Source organism: Bombina bombina, chromosome 6 (genome assembly GCF_027579735.1).
Source record: "Bombina bombina isolate aBomBom1 chromosome 6, aBomBom1.pri, whole genome shotgun sequence".
Taxonomy (NCBI): domain Eukaryota; kingdom Metazoa; phylum Chordata; class Amphibia; order Anura; family Bombinatoridae; genus Bombina; species Bombina bombina.
In genome coordinates this window covers 626751239-626776140 of record NC_069504.1, presented here as the reverse complement: position 1 = coordinate 626776140, position 24902 = coordinate 626751239, and the positions used below count along the sequence as shown (strand labels likewise).

Sequence of the window (24902 nt, the reverse complement as noted above, 5' to 3'; positions counted from 1 at the left end):
TGATAACATGAGTCAATTAGGTTTTATAAAACTGTACACTATTGGAATCATAAAAAGTTCATCCTGACTTCCATGTCCCTTCAATCTAGAGAACTGAATGTTCTCTTGATAAGATAATGCAAAACAATGCACATTTTGCTAACAAATTGATAGTGGCTAGTCTTATCTGCTCCAGTAATGAGGAAAGCTAGTAATAAGATTACTGCAACAATGTGCTAAAGTATTCACACTTAGCTGGTGTCAATGTATTCTAAGAACTACAGAAAATCCTTGTAGTACACAATAATGGTGCAGCTGAAGAAGTGATTGGTATTATGAAGGTTTGTGCAATGCTCCAGCCGGCACCCACAGAATGTTATAGAGTCCACTAAAGGTGCAGCACTTGGCACGCTTACCTGCAGGCTGGGAACGGTTGCTTTTGCCCTTCTTCTTCTTTTCTTTTTTTTCCTTTGGCTTTGACAAATTGAAGAGGCGATTTGGGGTGGGAGCATCAACTGTTTTGTTTGTTTGATTTGTGCCCAGCAGGCTGAAGTGGCTTTTTCCTTTCTGCTTGCTATCTGTCCTTAATAAGCTGTCTTTCTTGGGGGAGGTAGACAGCTCTGCTTCTAAGTGCTCCTGTTTTGATGAACTAGAACTATACCATTTTGAAGTGTCGGTTCCAACAGGAAGTGAGGGCACTCGATAAAGTTTATCATGTTGGCAGGAGGCCTAGAAAAAGGGGGATTTTAAACAATTAGGTTACAATATCTTACTTTAAAAACAGACCCAAGTACTCAACAAACATTCATTTATAGATTCAGTGCCACAGACTTCCAGTAAAGTGATGATATTAATGGATTTGTCTTGTAAGTAGCAGGTGTCAAAAGTATCACTTATTTTGTTCACATAACTGTTTACATATCAAGGGCATTCAAGTATTGTGTTTTCTTTCTTGCATTTAAAAGGTATTTTGAAATGTATTATGTTTTCCTAAAACAAATGTTCCTATAAGGAGGAAAAAAACTAAACAAAAACAGTGGCAGAGCTATGGTACATTCACTGCCGACTCTCTGAGCAGGTGTGACGTTTGATATAGTGCTGCAGGCAGGTGGATGGATGAATGGATATAGAGCAGGGAAGTACAACCAGGGAGGCATCCAAGGCTATAGAGAGTTTCTTGCTACCCCAGAGTAATTCACCCATACATACTAAAGACAATATACTGCACTATTATGCGGTAAAAACTGAATTTTAACATTTCTAGAAATCATTTCAGTGTCATTAAAGGGATTTGAAACCCCAAATTTTCCTTTTGTGATTCAGAGCATACAATAATTTTTACCCAATTTACTTCATTCCCATGATATTCTTTGTTGAAGAGATGCCTAGGTAAGTGTCCGGAGCACTACATAGCATGAAATAGTGCTGCCATCTAGTGCTCTTGCAAATGGATAACATTATTGTAAAACTGCTGCCATATAGTGCTCCAGACACGTGCAGATGTTTAAAATGTCATGCTCCATCTGAATCACGAAAGAAAAATGTTGAGTTTCATGTCCCTTTAAGACACAGCATTTAGCTGATAAGTTCTCAGATTGCCCTTGGCTACCTTTTCCATTTCTTTCAGCTGCTCTCTCTCCTTTTCCAGCTGCTTTTGTGCCGCCCTCAACCTCTCTAGGTCATGCTGATATTCTTCTTTCCTAGCCTGCAATTCATTCTTCTCTTGTTCCATCTTCTGCATGCTTGTGCTTGCTTGTTCCTCTCTCTGTACAAGCCGCTCCTCGCGTTCCGCCAGCTCCCTCTCTCTTGCATCCCACTCTCGCTCCCGCTTGCGTTTCTCTTCCAGGTGCTGTGCTTGCTGTTTCTGGAGGTTTGCCAGCTCCTGTCTCTGTTTTTCCATGCTACGCTGCTTCTCTTGCTCAATCAAGGAGTTTGGGCGTGAAGAGGTTCGAGTGAGGGCTCTTTCATTCAGCAGCAATTTCTGGTCTTCTATGTAAGTGTCTTGTTGTAGTACAACCACCTGAACGAGAGTGGAAAACATTATATTAAATAACCACTAGCCCATAACCGTGTTCAGGGACCACAGCCATTAATATATAAAGGATCATTTAGCAGTATTTTTACTAATATGTGTTTATAAGATGAAAATGTTCTTTAAAACTGAGTAATAACCAGTTTTTGTTTTTCAGACCACAAGTCTGTCTACAAAATTTACAAGGTTCTTGCATAAATATATTTTAAAAAGTCATTTAAAGTCAGATGTTTCTGTAGAGAGAAAAAACAAAACAAAAAAACTTTTGTTTTTATGCTTCTGGAGGTGGAAGATCTGTTCATCACCCAGTGAGCAATAATGCCCTTCATTTTAGCAAGCCCCTTAAAATGGCTGTGTATTTGAAACAGGTTTAAATAACATTTTTTCTTCTGTATGACAGACATTTTAGAGCTATCTGTCCCTTTAGCAAGGAAGAGTAAGGGCTTTGTATCACAAATATCATCGTTCTAACTGCAGCAGCTCAAAGTCTTAACACAACTTTATTACCTGTAAAATGCTAAGGAGCCTATGGAGGTTTGTAACAGACTGAAGAACCTGCTAAAGTAAAAAAAAAAAAAGTAGAAGTTATTAATTTATAAGTAATACTGTGACGTACAAAAAAACAGAACAAATGAAACAGGGTCATACAATGGCTTTCAACAGGAGGTCTTGTGGACAACTGGAAATGAAGGCTTCATACTTCACAAAACTTACACTGCTATATTCCAGACAGCTATTGTTTGTTTACTCTATTTCACTTATTTCTGGCCTTAAAGGGACACTGAACACAAATTTTTTCTTTTGTGATTCAGATAGAACATGAAATTTTAAGCAACTTTCTAATTTACTCCTATTATCAAATGTTCTTTATTCTCTTGGTATCTTTATTTGAAATGCAAGAATGTAAGTTTAGATGCCGGACCATTTTTGGTGAACAACCTAGGTTGTCCTTGCTGATTGGTGGGTAAATTCACCCACCAATCAAAAACTGCTGTCCAGAGTCTGAACCAAGAAAAAAGCTTAGATGCCTTCTTTTTTATATAAAGATAGCAAGAGAACGAAGAAACATTGATAATAGGAATAAATTAGAAAGTTGCTTAAAATTGCATGCTATATCTGAATCACTAAATAATTTTTTTGGGTTCAGTGTCCCTTTAAGATAAGGTAAAACCTAGGTTACAATATGACAGTGCCCATTACTTTATAGAGAGTAAAACTTACACTTATTTCTTCAAAATGTAAACAACTGATATTTAAGTAAACGTATCTGTATACTATTTTCTGGCTTTGAATATATCATTAAAAGGGACATTCTACTCCAGAATTGTTATTGTTTAAAAAGATAGATAATCCATTTATTACCCATTTCCTAGTTTTGCATAACCAACACGGTTATATTAATATACTTTTTACCACTGTGATTACCTTGTATCTAAGCCTCTACAGATTGCCTTCTTATTTTAGATCTTTTGACACTTGCATTTCAGCCACTCAGGCTCCATGTACTAACAGGCGGCGGACAGTTTCTAAACTTGCGAAGCTGTCCGCCCACCTTCGCCACATACGGGCAGCGGATCTGTTCGTCTGCTGGCCCGTATGTATTATTACACACTCATTGCAGTGTGTAATGCCCGCCCCTTCCGATCGCTAGTCTGATGAATTCGCTCTTCTGGCAGAACACCTGCAGGCCATCTATCTGCCTTAAAGGGACAGTCTAGTATAAATTAAACTTTCATTATTCAGATAGGACTTTTAATTTTAATAAACTTTCCAATTTACTTTTATCATCAAATTTGCTTTTTTCTCTTGGTATTCTTAGTTTAAACTAAACATAGGTAGGTTCATATGCTAATTTCTAAGCCTTTGAGGGCTGCCTCTTATCACATGCTTTTTAAATCTCTTTTCAACACAAAGAGACAGAAAGTACACATGGGCCATATAGATAACACTGTGTTCAGGCACAGGGGGTTATTTAAGATTTAGCACAAAACAATGCTAAATTTAAGACAATAGATAATAAACAGTCACAGTCATGTGATCAGGGGGCTGGAAGAAGGTTCCTAGATACAAGGTAATCACAGAGGTAAAAAGTACATTAATATAACCGTGTTGGTTATGCAGAACTGGGGAATGGGTAATAAAGGGATTTATCTATCTTTTAAAACAATATCAATTCTATGGTAGACTGTCCCTTTAAGTCTCTGCTGACATTTTACCTGCCCCAGAGGCTCCTGGTCAGTTATCTGATAAGTTGCTACACCTGACCACTGGTCCTTTGGCAATCACAAACAAGTATCTGTTATCCTTTTTTCCCCCCAGTAAAATATTTAACATTACTTGTAAGCTGTTGGCCTATTCAAGGCTACTTGTCTCAGATCACCAGGGCAACATATTAAAGGGGCATGAATTAACTAAATTTGATAATAGAAGTAAACTTGAAAGTAATTAAAATTGTATGCTCTCAGTGTTTCTCAACCGCGGTCCTCAAGTACCCCCAACAGGACAGGTTTTCATTATAGCTGAACTAGAGCTCAGGTGAAATAATCAGCAGATCAGTAACCATGGTAACCGACCTGCTCTCACCCATCAGCTGATTATTTCACCTGTGCTCTAGTTCAGCTATAATGAAAACCTGGCATCTTGAGGCCTGCGGTTGAGAAACACTGCTCTCTCTGAATCATTTTAAAGAAAGAAAAAAAAGTGGGTTTCATATACCTTTAAGACTAGCTTGATGACCCATTACGATATACAAAGCCATTTAGTCTTTACTGAAGCCAACAATCCACTCAGAATTATGATGGATTGTTAGAAATGGTTTTCAAATAAATTCCTTACCTCACTATTTCTTTTAAACATCAAATTGGTATTTGTCCCCTGTAAAAAAGAAGAGAAAAAGATGCAGCATGCTTAACTGTATTCTCCCATATGTAAAGCAGAATTGTGACAATTTTACTTTCTCTAAAACCACAACTCACTACAGAATTGCTACTTACACATTTTTTCTCATATGCTATGTGAACTTTGAGTTGATGACCAAACCTCATACTGCTTACATGGGCTTTGGGTAAAATTTGTGCTTTTTCGTATGATCCCTATATAGGTCAGAAATCAAATTCTGTAACCTGCAAATGCTGCAAATCAAATTGCTGGTTTAGGCAATTCATAGCATTTAGAGGTCACAGCTTTGCCTTTTGGCACAATTTTTGCATAAAGGCAAAAGATGTTTAACATTATAAATACTTTTCTTTTTTAGCTCTTTTCTCTCTGCTGCGTTTGTGAAATCAGCAGTTGTTTACTAAAATAGGAGCTAGAAACAGGAAGTGGGTGGAGCCTGGCAAACAGGAAGAAATTCAGAGTGTTGCACTATATTGCTCTTATGTTTCAGATCTTGTAACAACACATGAACATTCTACAATAACTTCCAAAGAAAGAAAAATAGTTTAGTTTTATCTTTGCAATAGTCGAATATATTTATTTGCAACGTTCCTAAAATCAGTTAACTTTTCCAACAAAATAAGTGATTTAATCAATTTGTCGATATCCAGTTTAAAACTTACAAAGTTTCGGGATATTATTCCTTAAAAGGACATGAAACCCAAACGTTTTCTTTCATGATTCAGGTAGAGCATGCTGTTATTTTGACAACTTTCCAACTATTATCTAATTGACTTTGTTCTTTTGGTTTTCTTTTTTGGAAAGAATACCTAGGTAGACTCGGGAGCTTGGAGCTAGCTGCTGATTGATAGCTGCACATTTATACCTTTGCCATTGGCTTACAGATGTGTTTAGTTAGCTCCCAGTACAGAATTGCTGCTCCTTCAATAAAGGATACCAAGAGAATGAAGCAAAACTAATAATAGAAGTAAATAAGAAAGTTGTTTAAAATTGTACATTCTGTCTGAATGTTTCATGTCCCTTTAATCATGTTGCAACACAATTAATGGACAAATAAAGTGAAAATGTTTTTGTAAATTGTGCTGCTGCTTGCAGTGATTTAGGTGCTGCAGTGAGCACTCAAGTGAGGGCGCTGAACTCATGTGTGATTTGTTTTGATTATCTAGGACTTGTGCCTGGTTGTCTTCTTATCTTGCTAAACCCGCACCTTTTTCAGTACACTGTCAGACTCTGTTCTGCGGAGATCCTGTGCGTCTTCTGCTTCATCTTTCTCGCCACCTAAAACATAATGCTCAGTATAATTATCAACATCAATTTCATGCATAATTAGCTCTTTCTTATAGCTGGTAAATGAATCGATGAGTCTTAGGAGAGGTTTAAAAGGATTTCCCCTGCCAGGTGGATCACACAGCTGCACAGCGCTAATCTACAATACTCATTACTCATGATCCATCAGTGAGCAGCTAAACCGGAAGTGAAACAAACAACACACACACAGCTGCATGCTGTATTTATAACACAGCTGTATGTGATGCAACATAACATGTGAATGATACAAGGTTAGTTATTTAATTGCAATACCAATGGTTTAAGCAGAGAGTAGGGGTGTCGGGAACAAACTAAATAGAGGACTCAGTGTTGGCACCGTAACAATAATGGTAAAATAGTGTATTGTCTGAAAAAAGACAAACTATCAAAGATTAATCCAATGTGAAAATCTATAGGACCCTGAGCCATTTAAAAAATATGTTATGCAAAAATGACAAGCATATCATTTTTGCATTACTGACCCTAGTTAAAGGGACACTGAACCCAAATTTTTTCTTTCTGGATTCACATAGAGCATGCAATTTTAAGCAACTTTCTAATTTACTCCTATTATCAAGTTTTCTTCGTTCTCTTTCTATCTTTATTTGAAAAACAAGGCATCGAAGCTAAGGTGCCAGCAATTTTTGGGTTCAGAACCATAGACAGCACTTTTTTATTTGTGCTGTCCAATCAGCAAGGACAACCCAGGTTGTTCACCAAAAATGGGCCGGCATCTAAACTGACATTCTTGCTTTTCAAATAAACATACCAAGAGAATGAAGAAAAATTGATAAAAGGAGTAAATTAGAAAGTTGCTTAAAATTGCATGCTCTGTCTGAATCACAAAAGACAAAATTTGGGTTCAGTGTCCCTTTAAATATGTATATGCAGGGGGTTAAACACACAGTTAAATTCCCACTTGAGAGGCTGCAAGCATTACAGGTCCCTAGCAGGACACCACTGATGATTGGCAGGTTGTGTGATTGCCATTCCTGTTTGGCTCACCACCCATTTCTGCTACAGTGTGACTTAACCTATGTGTTTAACCCATAGTTAGCTAGTATCAGCACTGTAAAAACGGCATGCTCTAACGATGTAGAATATGTAAGTTTTGCATTACAATGTCCCTTTAAGTAACTAGTTTATTAAAGGAACCTTCTATTTTATTCAGTATATATTTTATGTCCTGTGAACAGAAGTGAAAAAGGGGAACTTATGAGCATACTGCCTCCCTTTTGTCTTTTGTTGCCATTGGCACCAGCATCTGTACTCCTGTGAATTACTGTTGTATTAACTGCCAGTGTGCCTGCAGCCAATCCAAAGACGACAAAGATCATCATGTTTGCGCGCGTGCATTTGTAGGGAAGTCAAGGAGGTAAAAGCAGCAGTGCCTTCTGTGCAATATTTTATGGGATATAAAATCTACAAGGACTTAAATGTCCCTTTAAATTAAGCTGCCTGGTAGACTTCTCTAGAAGTTTTCAAAAAGCATTTATAGTCTCAGCTAACAAATACAAGATGGGGTGGGGAAACTTTGGCAGTGCCAATGTTATCATTCATTGTGTGTTTCCAAAGTAAATAGTAATTTAAAGATAAGGGGCTCCATGTACGAAGCAGCGAAAGCTGCTCCGGAGCCTTTGCGGGGCAGGTTCGCATATGCGAGCCTGCTTCCCGCAATGTAAGAAGCAGCGGTCATTAGACCGCTGCTTCCTACACCCTACGCCACCTCTTAGGTGGTGAAGCAAAATCACAGAGAGCACGCTCGCTCTCTGTGATTGACAGCCCCTTCAGTCGCGTGATTGGTCGCGCGACTGAAGGGGCGGGCATTACACACTCCGCTGAGTGTGTAATGATACATACGGGCAAGCGGATCAATAGATCCGCTGCCCGTGTGTAGCGGAGGCGGGCGGACAGCTTCGCGAGTTAAGAAGCAGTACCCCCGCCTCTTAGTACATGGAGCCCAAGGAATCTTGTTTGATGGGATGAACAATGTTAAAGGGGACACTGTTCTGTAATTTATATCTTGTTCTAAGTGATCCATTTTACATGCAGGAGTGTATTAAATAGTTTATAAATAGCTACTTTATTTTTATTTTGACATTTAAAATAGCTGTTTTCCACCTATACTGGAAACTTCAATATTGCAGTATTGGCTACAGCAAAGCTATGTTAACAAAGGAAGGCAGAAGATATCTACCTCCCAGTGGGAGAGAGAGAACCCAGCCCATATAAAATGGTGTTCCAGCAGTATCTTTGAATGTAATGCACCCTTATCCCTTTAATGAATAAGAATGTTGTCAAAACTGATGGCTTTGACGTTTGTCACAATTATATTACACCCCCATTTATGAGATTTATATAGAGAGAGAGTGGTGTGTGTAAGCAACAACACACCACGCCCTTAGGGGGCGCTTCCTCAGTTACAACTTTATATTATAAAGAATGGATATATGGATATATCTGGTAAATAGAGGGTCATTTATTGGAATAAACTATCAGTTTTTGTAAAAGTGGGTGACAGCAGATGTGGAACTAAGTTAACAATATAAAATAAAATAAAAGCATAGAAAATAAAAAGCAATATTAATATCAGAAAATAATATTGTCAGTATTAGCAATATGAAAAAAACATTAGATAAGACATAAAATCCAAAATAACTGTGATAATCTTTGTAACCAAACTGTTTATAATCCAGACGTTTAGGCTGCACTCTGTCAAAGGATGGCTATCCTGATATTTGGAATCTAGAAAAGAATAAAAAACAGAGGCGCCAACATGGCCTAATATCGCCCATACAAGAGAAAATAACAGCACAAGGGAATGTGAATACTCACAAACATAAAGCACCCAATTGGTGCTGGTGGAGCAGGCTGAAACTTCACAGTGGTCCAGCACACTGAGTCCTTGACGCAGAGACAGTCATGTATCCTCTGGAAATCCAATATTCAAGTGCTAGAAGGTGAGCACCTGCAGGTGCAAATTCAGCAAACTGGAACCAAATCGTCGCCCAGTAGACTATAATAGGACAATCCTCAGCCAGTACCAGGAACAGTAGAAAATTATCACAGGGGGTTATAAAAACCACAAAAGCAAGTGTATATAAAAAATGAAAAAGTCTTTATTAACACAGCGACGCGTTTCTCAGCCTACTCAGGGCTGTTTAAGCATTAAGAGGTTTTATATTTATTTTTATTTTCACTATAATGCATCTATTATGTATTATGTCACTTTTTATTGTATGTTTGATATATATTGTACAATAATGAGATGTGATATGTCAGATACCATTTTATCTATATGTGTTTATAATGGTTACCTAAACAACCACACAAAGGTGATTACAGACAGGTGCAGTAACTTAATTGATTATCGAATCACAATAGTTTCCTGTTTTTTAGATTTCTGTTAAATAGCAAGTGTATTACAATGTTTGTTATAGCCTGATGAAACAGCCCTGAGTAGGCTGAGAAACGCGTCGCTGTGTTAATAAAGACTTTTTCATTTTTTATATACACTTGCTTTTGTGGTTTTTATCACCCCCTGTGATAATTTTCTACTGTTCCTGGTACTGGCTGAGGATTGTCCTATTATAGTCTACTGGGCGACGATTTGGTTCCAGTTTGCTGAATTTGCACCTGCAGGTGCTCACCTTCTAGCACTTGAATATTGGATTTCCAGAGGATACATGACTGTCTCTGCGTCAAGGACTCAGTGTGCTGGACCACTGTGAAGTTTCAGCCTGCTCCACCAGCACCAATTCGGTGCTTTATGTTTGTGAGTGTTCACATTCCCTTGTGCTGTTATTTTCTCTTGTATGGGCGATATTAGGCCATGTTGGCGCCTCTGTTTTTTATTCTCTTCTAGATTTATGAGATTTAAAGCTTAAGGTGGATGTAAAAAGACAATACAGGTAGCCCCTTGTTTACGCCGGTTTAATTTGCGCCATTTCACAATAGCGCCTGTTCCTAGTGATCATGTGACCACGTTTGAGGAAGTGATTCCACAGGCTACTTAGCTGAAAGCAAAAGATTAGAAGAAGTTTTTGCGACCTGCATTTATTATACAGCACTGTAACACTGTTTACAGCGCGTGACTAATTTGCCATTCATTTGCTTTTTTAAAGGGGCGGCATAGTGAACTGTAAAAAAAAATTGTCTTTATGCATGTTAGAAAAAAAGGCATACCCACTGGCTGATAAACAGAACTCCCCACTCCCTTATTGATATACCTCACTAACCTAAAAACTGTTTTTATATTGCTGTTTTTACATTAAGAGCATTCATTTTAGGGCTTTAAAGGGACACTGAACCCATTTTTTTTCTTTCATGAATCAGAGCATGCAATTTTAAGCAACTTTGTAATTTACTCCTATTACCAATGTTTTCTTCATTCTCTTGCTATTTTTATTTGAAAAGCAAGAATGTAAGTTTAGTAGCCGGACCATTTTTGGTTCACAACCTGGGCTGTGCTTGTTGACTGGTGGCTAATTGCACCTACCAATAAACAAGTGCAGTCCAGTGTCTGAACCAAAAAGTGGCTGGCTCCTTAGCTTAGATGCCTTCTTATTCAAATAAAGATAGCAAGAAAACAAAGAAAAATTGCTAATAGGAGTAAATTAGAAAGTTGCTTAAAATTGCATGCTCTATCTGACTCACGAAAGAAAAAAACATAATTTATGTAAGAACTTACCTGATAAATTCATTTCTTTCATATTAGCAAGAGTCCATGAGCTAGTGACGTATGGGATATACATTCCTACCAGGAGGGGCAAAGTTTCCCAAACCTTAAAATGCCTATAAATACACCCCTCACCACACCCACAATTCAGTTTAACGAATAGCCAAGAAGTGGGGTGATAAGAAAAAAGTGCGAAAGCATATAAAATAAGGAATTGGAATAATTGTGCTTTATACAAAATCATAACCACCACAAAAAAAGGGCGGGCCTCATGGACTCTTGCTAATATGAAAGAAATGAATTTATCAGGTAAGTTCTTACATAAATTATGTTTTCTTTCATGTAATTAGCAAGAGTCCATGAGCTAGTGACGTATGGGATAATGACTACCCAAGAAGTGGATCTTTCCACACAAGAGTCACTAGAGAGGGAGGGATAAAATAAAGACAGCCAATTCCTGCTGAAAATAATCCACACCCAAAATAAAGTTTAATGAAAAACATAAGCAGAAGATTCAAACTGAAACCGCTGCCTGAAGTACTTTTCTACCAAAAACTGCTTCAGAAGAAGAAAATACATCAAAATGGTAGAATTTAGTAAAAGTATGCAAAGAGGACCAAGTCGCTGCTTTGCAGATCTGGTCAACCGAAGCTTCATTCCTAAACGCCCAGGAAGTAGAAACTGACCTAGTAGAATGAGCTGTAATTCTCTGAGGCGGAGTTTTACCCGACTCAACATAGGCAAGATGAATTAAAGATTTCAACCAAGATGCCAAAGAAATGGCAGAAGCTTTCTGGCCTTTTCTAGAACCGGAAAAAATAACAAATAGACTAGAAGTCTTACGAAAAGATTTCGTAGCTTCAACATAATATTTCAAAGCTCTAACAACATCCAAAGAATGCAACGATTTCTCCTTAGAATTCTTAGGATTAGGACATAATGAAGGAACCACAATTTCTCTACTAATGTTGTTGGAATTCACAACTTTAGGTAAAAATTCAAAAGAAGTTCGCAACACCGCCTTATCCTGATGAAAAATCAGAAAAGGAGACTCACAAGAAAGAGCAGATAATTCAGAAACTCTTCTGGCAGAAGAGATGGCCAAAAGGAACAAAAAACTTTCCAAGAAAGTAATTTAATATCCAATGAATGCATAGGTTCAAATGGAGGAGCTTGAAGAGCCCCCAGAACCAAATTCAAACTCCAAGGAGGAGAAATTGACTTAATGACAGGCTTTATACGAACCAAAGCTTGTACAAAACAATGAATATCAAGAAGAATAGCAATCTTTCTGTGAAAAAGAACAGAAAGAGCAGAGATTTGACCTTTCAAGGAACTTGTGGACAAACCCTTATCTAAACCATCCTGAAGAATACTGTAATATTCTCGGTATTCTAAAAGAATGCCAAGAAAAATGATGAGAAAGACACCAAGAAATATAAGTCTTCCAGACTCTATAATATATCTCTCTGGATACAGATGTACGAGCCTGTAACATAGTATTAATCACAGAGTCAGAGAAACCTCTTTGACCAAGAATCAAGCGTTCAATCGCCATACCTTTAAATTTAAGGATTTCAGATCCTGATGGAAAAAAAGGACCTTGAGACAAAAGGTCTGGTCTTAACGGAAGAGTCCACGGTTGGCAAAAGGCCATCCGGACAAGATCCGCATACCAAAACCTGTAAGGCCATGCCGGAGCTACCAGCAGAACAAACGAGCATTCCTTCAGAATCTTGGAGGTTACTCTTGGAAGAAGAACTAGAGGCGGAAAGATATAGGGAGGATGATACTTCCAAGGAAGTGATAATGCATCCACTGCCTCCGCCTGAGGATCCCGGGATCTGGACAGATACCTGGGAAGTTTCTTGTTTAGATGAGAAGCCATCAGATCTATTTCTGGAAGTTCCTACATTTGAACAATCTGAAGAAATACCTCTGGGTGAAGAGACCATTCGCCCGGATGCAACGTTTGACGACTGAGATAATCCGCTTTCCAATTGTCCATACCTGGGATATGAACCGCAGAGATTAGACAGGAGCTGGATTCCGCCCAAACCAAAATTCGAGATACTTCTTTCATAGCCAGAGGACTGTGAGTCCCTCCTTGATGATTGATGTATGCCACAGTTGTGACATTGTCTATCTGAAAACAAATGAACAACTCTCTCTTCAGAAGAGGCCAAGACTGAAGAGCTCTGAAAATTGCACGGAGTTCCAAAATATTGATCGGAAATCTCACCTCCTGAGATTCCCAAACCCCTTGTGCCGTCAGATACCCCCACACAGCTCCCCAACCTGTAAGACTTGCATCTGTTGAGATTATAGTCCAGGTCGGAAGAACAAAGAAGCCCCCTGAACTAAACGATGGTGATCTGTCCACCATGTCAGAGAGTGTTGTAAAATCGGTTTAAAGATATTAATTGAGATATCTTTGAGTAATCCCTGCACCATTGGTTCAGCATACAGAGCTGAAGAGGTCGCATGTGAAAACGAGCAAAGGAGATCGCATCTGATGCGGCAGTCCTAAGACCCAACATTTCCATGCATAAGGCTACCAAAGGGAATGATTGTGACTGAAGGTTTTGACAAGCTGATATCAATGTTAAACTTCTCTTGTCTGACAAGGACAGAGTCATAGACACTGAATTTATCTAGAAACCTAAAAAGGTTACCCTTGTCTGAGGAATCAATGAACTGATTGGTAAATTGATCCTCCAACCATGAACTTGAAGAAACAACACAAGTCGATTCGTATGAGATTCTTCGAAAATGAGAAGACTGAGCAAATACCAAGATATCGTCCAAATAAGGAAATACCAAAACCCTATTCTCTGATTACAGAAAGAAGGGCACCGAGAACCTTTGAAAAAAATTCTTGGAACTGAGGCTAAGCCAAACGGTAGAGCCACAAAACTGGTAATGCTTGTCTAAAAAGAGAATCTCAGACACTAAAAGTGATCTGGATGAATCGGAATATGCAGATACACATCCTGTAAATCTATTGTAGACATATAATGCCCTTGCTAAACAAAAGGCAGGATAGTCCTACAGTAACCATCTTGAATGTTGGTATCCTAACATAATGATTCAATAATGATAGATCCGGAACTGGTCTGAAGGAATTGACCTTCTTTGGTACAATGAAGAGATAAAATAAGACCCCAGCCCCTGTTCCAGAACTGGAACTGGCATAAATACTCCAGCCAACTCTAGATCTGAAACACATTTCAGAAATGCTGAGCCTTTGCTGTGTTAACTGGGACACGGGAAAGAAAAGAATCTCTTAGCAGGAGGCCTTAACTTGAAGCCAATTCTGTACCTTTCTGAAACAATGTTTCTGAAACCAGAGATTAAGAACGGAATTGATCCAAATTTCTTTGAAGAAAACGTAATCTGCCCCATACCAGCTGAGCTGGAATAAGGGCCGCACCTTCATAGGTACTTAGGAGCTGGCTATAGGTTTCTATAAGGCTTGGATATATTCCAAACTGGAAATAGTTTCCAAACTGATACCGCTCCTGAGGATGAAGGATCAGGCTTTTGTTCCTTGTGAGGAAAGGAACGAAAATGATTATTTACCCTGGAAAGAAAGGGAAAGCAAAGTTGACTTAGAAGACATGTCAGCATTCCAAGTTTAATCCATAAAGCTATTCTAGCTAAAATAGCTAGAGACATATACCTGACATCAACTCTAATGATATCAAAAGATGGTATCACCAATAAAATTATTAGCATGTTATAGAATAAAAATAATGCTATAAAATTATGATCTGTTACTTGTTGCGCTAAAGCTTCTAACCAAAAAGTTGAAGCTGCAGCAACATCCGCTAAAAATATAGCAGGTCTAAGAAAATTACCTGAACATAAGTAAGCTTTTCTTAGAAAGGAATCAATTTTCCTATCTAAAGGATCCTTAAATGAAGTACTATCTGCCGTAGGAATAGTAGTACATTAGCAGGAGTAGAGACAGCCCCATAACCTTAGGGATTTTTGTCCCAAAAAACTCTAATCTGTCAGATGGCACAGGATATAATTTGCTTAAACGTCTAGAAGGAGTAAATAAATTACCCAAATTATTCCATTCCCTGGAAATTACTTCAGAAATAGCATCAGGGAGATAAAACACTTCTGGAATAACTACAGGAGATTTAAAAACCTTATTTAAACGTTTACATTTAGTATCAAGAGGACCAGAATCCTCTATTTCTAATGCAAATAACACTTCTTTAAGTAAAGAACGAATAAATTCCATCTTGAACAAATACAAAGATTTATCAGCATCAACCTCTGAGACAGAAACCTCAGAACCAGAAGAACCATTATCAGTATCAGAATGATGATGTTCATTTAAAAATTCATCTGAAAAAAAGAGAAGTTTTAAAAGACTTTTATGTATACTAGAAGGAAAAATAACAGACATAGCCTTCTTAATGGATTTAAAAAATAAAATCTCTTATGTTATCAGGAACACTCTGAAAATTAGATGTTGACGGAACAGCAACAGGTAATGTAACAGTACTAAAGGAAATTTTATCTGCATTAATAAGTTTGACATGACATGCAATACAAATAACAGCTGGAGAAACAGATACCAAAAGTTTATAGCAGATACACTTAGCTTGGTAGCTCCAGCATTGTGCAGTGATTTTCCTGAAGTATCTTCTGACTCAGTTGCAACGTGGAACATCTTGCAATATGTAAAAGAAAAAAACAACATATAAAGCAAAATTGATCAAATTCCTTAAATGACAGTTTCAGGAATGGGAAAAAATGCCAAAGAACAAGCTTCTAGCAACCAGAAGCAATAAAAAATGAGACTTAAATAATGTGGAGACAAAAGGGACGCCCATATTTTTTCGCGCCAAATAAGACGCCCACATTATTTGGCGCCTAAATGCTTTTTGGCGCCAAAAATGATGCCACATCCGGAACGCCGACATTTTTGGCGCAAAATAACGTCAAAGAATGACGCAACTTCCGGCGACACGTATGACGCCGGAAACGGAAATAGAATTTTTGCGCCAAAAAAGTCCGCGCCAAGAATGACGCAATAAAATGAAGCATTTTCAGCCCCCGCGAGCCTAACAGCCCACAGGGAAAAAGTCAAATTTTAAGGTAAAAAATTTTAAATTAAAATGCATTATCCCAAATATGAAACTGACTGTCTGAAAAATAAGGAAAGTTGAACATTCTGAGTCAAGGCAAATAAATGTTTGAATACATATATTTAGAACTTTATAAACAAAGTGCCCAACCATAGCTAGGAGTGTCACAGAAAATAAGACTTACTTACCCCAGGACACTCATCTACATATAGCAGATAGCCAAACCAGTACTGAAACGAGAATCAGCAGAGGTAATGGTATATATAAGAGTATATCGTCGATCTGAAAAGGGAGGTAAGAGATGAATCTCTACGACCGATAACAGAGAACCTATGAAATAGACCCCTTAGAAGGAGATCACTGCATTCAAATAGGCAATACTCTCCTCACATCCCTCTGACATTCACTGCACGCTGAGAGGAAAACCGGGCTCCAACTTGCTGCGGAGCGCATATCAACGTAGAATCTAGCACAAACTTACTTCACCACCTCCATCGGAGGCAAAGTTTGTAAAACTGAATTGTGGGTGTGGTGAGGGGTGTATTTATAGGCATTTTAAGGTTTGGGAAACTTTGCCCCTCCTGGTAGGAATGTATATCCCATACGTCACTAGCTCATGGACTCTTGCTAATTACATGAAAGAAATATGGGTTTAGTATCCCTTAAAATATACTATTACATAGAAAAAAACAATAAAATATATTTCATTACTAATGTCAATATTGAGAGGGGCCTGGAACCTAACTCATTTACTTCTCATTGACTTACATTATATAACTTGGTTCATTATTTTACCCAGACGTTTTTTTACAACTGTTCCTTAAGGAACAGACCCCCAGTGTAAACGGAGGGCTACCTGTATATAGATCCAAAACCTGAGGAAATACATCGGTTGTGTGCAGATCATTGTATGTCACTTACTTTTTGAAGCATTAAGCTGATGACTGTCAAACCCTCCAAATGTTTCTGCTCTTCGGGGAAGAGAGACCGGTCCCACTGCAACGTCTGGCTCTGTGGGACTAGCAGCTGGCTGCACTATGCTGCCCCAAGGATTCCTGCTCACAAGAGCCTGAAGTGTCTCGACTAAAAAACAAAAATAATTAGCTCACAAAAGCAGACAGGAAGATACACTGAAAAAATAGCAGTTATCCAAATATTCCTTACCCATGACAAAGATTCAGTTTATAACTAATCACATATGACATTAATTCTGATTACTAGACATTCACATGAAACTTGGTTAAAACACGAGCCTTGTACAATTCCCGCTTACTTTAAAGGGACAGTCAACACCAGAAATGTTGTTGTTTAAAATAAAGATAATCCCTTTATTACCCATCCCCCAATTTTGCATAACCAACACTGTTATAGAAATACACTTTTTACCTCTGTGATTACCTTGTATCTAAGCCTCTGCAAACTGCCCCCTTATTTCAGTTCTTTTGACAGGCTTGCATTTTAGCTCAATGTTATCTATATGAAATACATGAACTAATGCCCTCTAGTGGTCAAAATGCATTCCGATTAGAGGCAGTCTTCAGGGTCTAAGAAATTAGCATATGGACCTCCTAGAATTAGCTTTCATTTAAGAATACCAAGAAAACAAAGCAAAACTAGTGATAAAAGTAAATTGGAAAGTTGTTTAAAATTGCATTCCCTATTTAAATCATGAAATGTTTCCTTTAAGTATCTGGTATCTTTATCTTCATAAGATATGTCCTATAACTAATATCAATGTGAAATTAATCCTGATATCTGATATGGGACATAAAATATGTATAGATATTTTTCCCTTAAAATGTGTGTTCAGTGTCAAACTTAAGACTCACCATTGTTTACAAGGAAGTGACATTTCATTTCAAAGAAAGTGAAACTTTGTTACAAATTTCATTAGTTCTTAACATATTTTGAGATAATAGACTGAATTCAATGTGCACAAAACTGCCTCATCTATGTTTATGATCAGAAAATGAGAAGCTCTTAGGTTCCACTCACATGGAAACGGATGGATACCCCAGTGACACAATCACTATCTATAATAGTATGAAATTCAGGGTAACCCCTTTATACAGCTCAGAAATACTTCAGAGAAATAAAATATGAGTTTGCTATTTAATTCTTACAATACAGTCTTTACAATACTATATCAATGCACCTGTCCTACTATAGATACCTGAGTGATCTAACGCTCCTGTAGTTCTGCTTTTAACAAAGCCTGAAAAGGACATTAAGCTAACATGGATGTATTGCACCCAATATAACAGCTACACTCAATCAAAACTAAACTTTCATTATTCAGATAGAGCATGCCATTTTAAACAACTTTCCAATTTACTTCCATTAACTAAAAGTGCACAGTCTTTTTATATTTAAACTTTTTGAGTCACCAGCTCCTACTGAGCATGTGCAAGAATAAGTGTGTATGCATTTGTGATTGGCTGATGGCTGTCACATGGTACAGGGGGAGTGGAAAAAGACATAACTTTAAAAAAAAAAAATCTACTACTCATTTGAAGTTCAGACTAAGTGCTGTTGCATTGTCTTGTTATCTTGCAATTGTTGATAATGCAAATCTACTGTGTTGACTGGTCCTTTAATTCTTACCTTCTACAATTGCATTTTTAATTACAGGTTCCCCTTTGGGAGCATCATCTGTGTTGGCTCTGAAGAGAACTCTTCCCATTGTTACAGACAATGAGTTATCTTCAGGTCCACAGCAGTCAGTCAAGGACTGGAAAATCTTCTCCTTTTCTTCAAGTAGTTCTATTATTTGTTGGTCCTTTTCCTGAAGTTGTTCTACATTAAGTATAAAAATATCTCTGTATGAGAGTAAGCAGTACACAAAATAACAAACCTCTTGACTTGTGGAAGTGCCCAAAAAAACAAATCTAAACATAACAATATGCACTATTCTAGTAATAATCATTATTATTTAAAAAAAAATCAAACATTTTTTATTCACAAAATTTTTTTTCATAAAGCAAATTTTTTTTTAAAAAATTGGATGTTATTTTTGTTGCTTTTCCCCCTCCCTTAGTTATGCCAACAGAAAGAATCTAAGCACATTTATACAATCACGCATGTTGCATACCTTTTAACACTCTAGCTTTGGTGTCCTGGTTCCTTTTCTCTTCCTCTGATTCACTAGGAATGCCTTCATCATCATCTTTGTCCCTATAAAAAAAATAACAGTCTCCAATAACTGTTTAACAACAAACGAAAAGAACAAAAAAGGAAGAAAAAAAAAACAACTACACACATTGTGTTCATGGTGTCTTGAATAATGTGAATCCAGCTGTTCCGCTCTTCTTTAGAGCTTGCATGGACTTCCACCATCTCTGGAGTGTCCGCTACCATACTGATTAAAAACAAGGCTCTCTCTTCATGCGCCACCTCCCTCACTATCAACTTCTTCAAAGAAATCACTGTGGATCTTTGCTCCTTTTGGGGGGGAAATAATAGATAAAAATAAATGCAGAGATACAGATTAAAGTATTCATGTTTATTTTGTCACAGTGAAAATAAAAGTTTATTTAAATCCAGCTAATTGCAAATAGCTTAGATTGTGTCACTTTATTTATTTAAATGATCATTTGAAGGGTCATGTTACTAAACAAAAATTCTTATTTAACCTGGATGCAACTGTGACAAAGAACAGGTTTGATGATGTATATCTGGGTTTTTTATTTTTACAATAATCTTCATGGTAAAAAAAAACAAAACAAAAAACTTCTGGGATATCATCATGATCTAGTGAGATTTAAATGTCATTATTATCTTAAGATGAACTGAGGAGAGAAATAAAGTGACTGTGCCTGCACATGCCAGGTACACGCTCTCTTGTAAGTTCCGGGGTCAAGTTTAAATTTAAGTGGGATATGACTTTCCTAGTCAGCTTTAACATATATGCTCATCATATTCAGCATTTAGGTAACATGCTCCTTTAATATATTGTTATTGTATTGTCTCAGCGGTTTATTTAGTTTTTGTGCAGTCTTAAACATTTGAAAACGTGCCGACTACTGATCCCTATACCCTCATCAATCATATTTCTTACAAGCAAAACTCTGAAACATTATTATTATTTATGTGTCAAGTGCCAAGAAAGCAGCTCAATAAGGACATATGAATCAGTTATTTACCACAATATTCAATTAGTAGTAATTGGTTTATAATAAAATTAATAAATAAAACACCTAGAGAGCATAGCATTGAAAAGGTATCACGCCATATACTTTTGCTGCACCTCCAATCCTGCTGCCCTAGGCACAGGCCTAGTTGGCCTAGGACAAAAACATAATTTATGCTTACCTGATAAATGTATTTCTCTTGTAGTGTATCCAAGTCCACGGATCATCCATTATTTATGGGATATTCTCCTTCCCAACAGGAAGTTGCAAGAGGATCACCCACAGCAGAGCTGCTATATAGCTCCTCCCCTAACTGCCATATCCAGTCATTCGACCGAAACAAACAGAGAAAGGAGAAACCATAGGGTGCAGTGGTGACTGAAGTTTAATTAAATTTTAGACCTGCCTTAAAATGACAGGGCGGGCCGTGGACTGGATACACTACAAGAGAAATAAATTTATCAGGTAAGCATAAATTATGTTTTCTCTTGTTAAGTGTATCTAGTCCACGGATCATCCATTACTTATGGGATACCAATACCAAAGCTAAAGTACACGGATGATGGGAGGGACAAGGCAGGGATTAAGCGGAAGGAACCACTGCCTGAAGAACCTTTCTCCCAAAAACAGCCTCCGAAGAAGCAAAAGTATCAAATTTGTAAAATTTTGAAAAAGAGTAAAGCGAAGACCAAGTCGCGGCCTTGCAAATCTGTTCAACAGAGGCCTCATTTTTAAAGGCCCAGGTGGAAGCCACAGCTCTAGTAGAATGAGCTGTAATTCTTTCAGGGGGCTGCTGTCCAGCAGACTCATAGGCTAGGCGTATAATACTCCGAAGCCAAAAGGAAAGAGAGGTTGCCGAAGCTTTTTGACCTCTCCTCTGTCCAGAATAAACGACAAACAGGGAAGATGTTTGACGAAAATCTTTAGTAGCTTGTAAGTCTAACTTCAAGGCACGGACTACGTCCAGATTATGTAAAAGACGTTCCTTCTTTGAAGAAGGATTAGGACACAATGATGGAACAACAATCTCTTGATTGATATTCTTGTTAGAAACCACCTTAGGTAAAAACCCAGGTTTGGTACGCAGAACTACCTTATCTGCATGAAAAATCAGATAAGGAGAATCACATTGTAAGGCAGATAGCTCAGAGACTCTCCGAGCCGAGGAAATAGCCATCAAAAACAGAACTTTCCAAGAAAAAAGCTTAATATCAATGGAATGAAGGGGTTCAAACGGAACTCCTTGAAGAACTTTAAGAACCAAGTTTAAGCTCCATGGGGGAGCAACAGGTTTAAACACAGGCTTAATTCTAACCAAAGCATGACAAAATGTCTGGACGTCTGGAACTTCTGCCAGACGCTTGTGCAAAAGAATAGACAGAGCAGAAATCTGTCCCTTTAAGGAACTAGCTGATAATCCTTTGTCCAAACCCTCTTGGAGAAAGGACAATATCCTAGGAATCCTAACCTTACTCCATGAGTAATTCTTGGATTCACACCAGAAGTGAGCCCAGAACCTTCGTAAAGATTCTCGGGGCTGTAGCCAACCCGAAGGGAAGAGCTACAAATTGGTAATGCCTGTCTAGAAAGGCAAACCTTAGGAACCGATGATGATCTTTGTGAATCGGTATGTGAAGGTAGGCATCCTTTAAGTCCACTGTGGTCATGTACTGACCCTCTTGGATCATGGGTAGGATGGTCCGAATAGTTTCCATTTTGAAAGATGGAACTCTGAGGAATTTGTTTAAGATCTTTAGATCCAAAATTGGTCTGAAGGTTCCCTCTTTTTTGGGAACCACAATCAGATTTGAATAAAAACCCTGTCCTTGTTCCGTCCGCGGAACTGGATGGATCAATCCCATTACTAGGAGGTCTTGCACACAGCGTAGGAATGCCTCTTTCTTTATCTGATTTGCAGATAACCTTGAAAGATGAAATCTCCCTTGTGGAGGGGAAGCTTTGAAGTCCAGAAGATATCCCTGAGATATGATCTCCAACGCCCAGGGATCCTGAACATCTCTTGCCCACGCCGAAGAGAAAAAGTCTGCCCCCTACTAGATCCGTCGCCGGATAGGGGGCCGTTCCTTCATGCTGTTTTAGAGGCAGCAGCAGGCTTTCTGGCCTGCTTGTCTTTGTTCCAGGACTGGTTAGGTTTCCAGGCCTGCTTAGATTGAGCAAAAGTTCCCTCTTGTCTTGAAGCGGAGGAAGTTGATGCTGCACCTGCCTTGGAATTTCGAAAGGCACGAAAATTAGACTGTTTGGCCTTTGATTTGGCCCTGTCCTGAGGAAGGGTATGACCCTTACTTCCAGGAATGTCAGCAATAATTTCTTTCAAACCAGGTCCGAATAAGGTCTGCCCCTTGAAAGGAATGTTGAGTAATTTAGACTTTGAAGTCACATCAGCTGACCAGGATTTGTGCCATAGCGCCCTACGCGCCTGGATGGCGAATCCGGAATTCTTAGCCGTTAGTTTAGTCAAATGAACAATGGCATCAGAAACAAATGAGTTAGCTAGCTTAAGAGTTCTAAGCTTGTCAACAATTTCAGTCAATGGAGCTGTATGGATGGCCTCTTCCAGGGCCTCAAACCAGAATGCCGCCGCCGCAGCAGTGACAGGCGCAATGCATGCAAGGGGCTGTAAAATAAAACCTTGTTGAATAAACATTTTCTTAAGGTAACCCTCTAATTTTTTATCCATTGGATCTGAAAAAGCACAACTGTCCTCAACCGGGATAGTGGTACGCTTTGCTAAAGTAGAAACTGCTCCCTCCACCTTAGGGACAGTCTGCCATAAGTCCCGTGTAGTGGCATCTATTGGAAACATTTTTCTAAATATAGGAGGTGGGGAAAAGGGCACACCGGGCCTATCCCACTCCTTACTAATAATTTCTGTAAGCCTTTTAGGTATTGGAAAAACATCAGTACTCACCGGCACTGCATAGTATTTATCCAGCCTACACAATTTCTCTGGCACTGCAATTGTGTCACAGTCATTCAGAGCAGCTAATACCTCCCCAAGCAATACACGGAGGTTCTCAAGCTTAAATTTAAAATTAGAAATCTTTGAATCAGGTCTCCCCGAATCAGAGACGTCACCCACAGACTGAAGCTCTCCGTCCTCGGGTTCTGCATATTGTGACGCAGTATCAGACATGGCTCTTACAGCATCTACGCGCTCTGTATCTCATCTAACCCCAGAGCTATCGCGCTTGCCTCTCAATTCAGGCAATCTGGATAATACCTATGACAGGGTATTATTCAGGATTGCAGCCATGTCCTGCAAAGTAATCGCTATGGACGTCCCTGATGTACTTGGCGCTTTATTAGCGTGCGACCCTTGAGCGGGAGGCAAAGGGTCCGACACGTGGGGAGAGTTAGTCGGCATAACTTCCCCCTCGACAGACCCCTCTGGTGACAATTCTTTTATAGATAAAGACTAATCTTTACTGTTTAAGGTGAAATCAATACATTTAGTACACATTCTCCTATGGGGCTCCACCATGGCTTTTAAACATAATGAACAAGTATCCTCTGTTTCAGACATGTTTGTACAGACTAGCAATGAGACTAGCAAGCTTGGAAAACACTTTAAAGCAAGTTAACAAGCAATATAAAAAAACGTTACTGTGCCTTTAAGAGAAACAAATTTTGACAAAATTTGAAATAACAGTGAAAAAAGGCAGTTACACTAACAACATTTTTACAGTGTATGTAACAAGTCAGCAGAGCATTGCACCCACTTGCAAATGGATGATTAACCCCTTAATAACAAAAACAGAATAATAAATGACAAAAACGTTTTTTAAACACAGTCACAACAACTGCCACTGTCTACTGTGATTGTTACCCTCCTCAAACACGACTTTGAAGCCTTTTGAGCCCTTCAGAGATGTCCTGTATCATGCAGAGGGAAGCTGAATGTCTCTGTCAGTATTTTTAGCTGCACAGAAAAGCACTAAAATAGGCCCTTCCCACTCATATTGCAACAGTGGAAAGCTTCAGGAAACTGTCTCTAGGCAGAAATCAAACCAGCCATGTGGAAAAAAACTAGGCCCCAATAAGTTTTGTCACCAAACATATATAAAAACGATTAACATGCCAGCAAATGTTTTATATTACATTTTTATAAGAGTATGCATCTCTATTAATAAGCCTGATACCAGTAGCTATCACTGCATTTAAGGCTTTACTTACATTAATCCGGTATAAGCAGCATTTTCTAGCAAATTCCATCCCTAGAAAAATATTAACTGCACATACCTTATTGCAGGAAAACCTGCACGCCATTCCCTCTCTGAAGTTACCTCACTCCTCAGAATATGTGAGAACAGTCATGGATCTTAGTTACTTCTGCTAAGATCATAGAAAATGCAGGCAGATTCTTCTTCTAAATACTGCCTGAGATAAACAGCACACTCCGGTACCATTTAAAAATAACAAACTTTTGATTGAAGAAATAAACTAAGTATAAAACACCACTCTCCTCTTACGACCTCCATCTTTGTTGAGGGTTGCAAGAGAATAACTGGATATGGCAGTTAGGGGAGGAGCTATATAGCAGCTCTGCTGTGGGTGATCCTCTTGCAACTTCCTGTTGGGAAGGAGAATATCCCATAAGTAATGGATGATCCGTGGACTGGATACACTAAACAAGAGAAATACACTTCTGTATTGTCCACATTATTACAAAAAGTTGGAAGTATGCAGCAATGTAGCAAGCTGTCTCAATTACAAAATTGCCTAACCCCAGTTTTACACTAAACTTGAGAAGA

The 24902-nt window shown here is 38.3% G+C and overlaps 1 protein-coding gene across 7 annotated transcripts in view; it reads right to left on the bottom strand.

Moving 5' to 3' along the window:
- The window catches only part of AKAP13 (A-kinase anchoring protein 13), a 521925-nt gene that overhangs the window by 5038 nt on the left and 491985 nt on the right, over nucleotides 1-24902 (bottom strand). For 4 of the 7 annotated variants that reach the window (XM_053717637.1, XM_053717642.1, XM_053717643.1 and 1 more), the window contains 9 exons: nucleotides 19260-19441; nucleotides 19092-19174; nucleotides 18605-18796; nucleotides 16922-17083; nucleotides 6114-6184; nucleotides 4847-4885; nucleotides 2519-2569; nucleotides 1589-1999; nucleotides 396-708 (listed from right to left, as the gene is read on the bottom strand). In XM_053717637.1, coding sequence (XP_053573612.1) covers nucleotides 396-708; nucleotides 1589-1999; nucleotides 2519-2569; nucleotides 4847-4885; nucleotides 6114-6184; nucleotides 16922-17083; nucleotides 18605-18796; nucleotides 19092-19174; nucleotides 19260-19441 — 1504 coding nt within the window. The remainder of the gene's footprint in view (nucleotides 1-395; nucleotides 709-1588; nucleotides 2000-2518; nucleotides 2570-4846; nucleotides 4886-6113; nucleotides 6185-16921; nucleotides 17084-18604; nucleotides 18797-19091; nucleotides 19175-19259; nucleotides 19442-24902) is intronic. The other 3 variants (XM_053717639.1, XM_053717640.1, XM_053717641.1) reach the window with 3 other exon arrangements.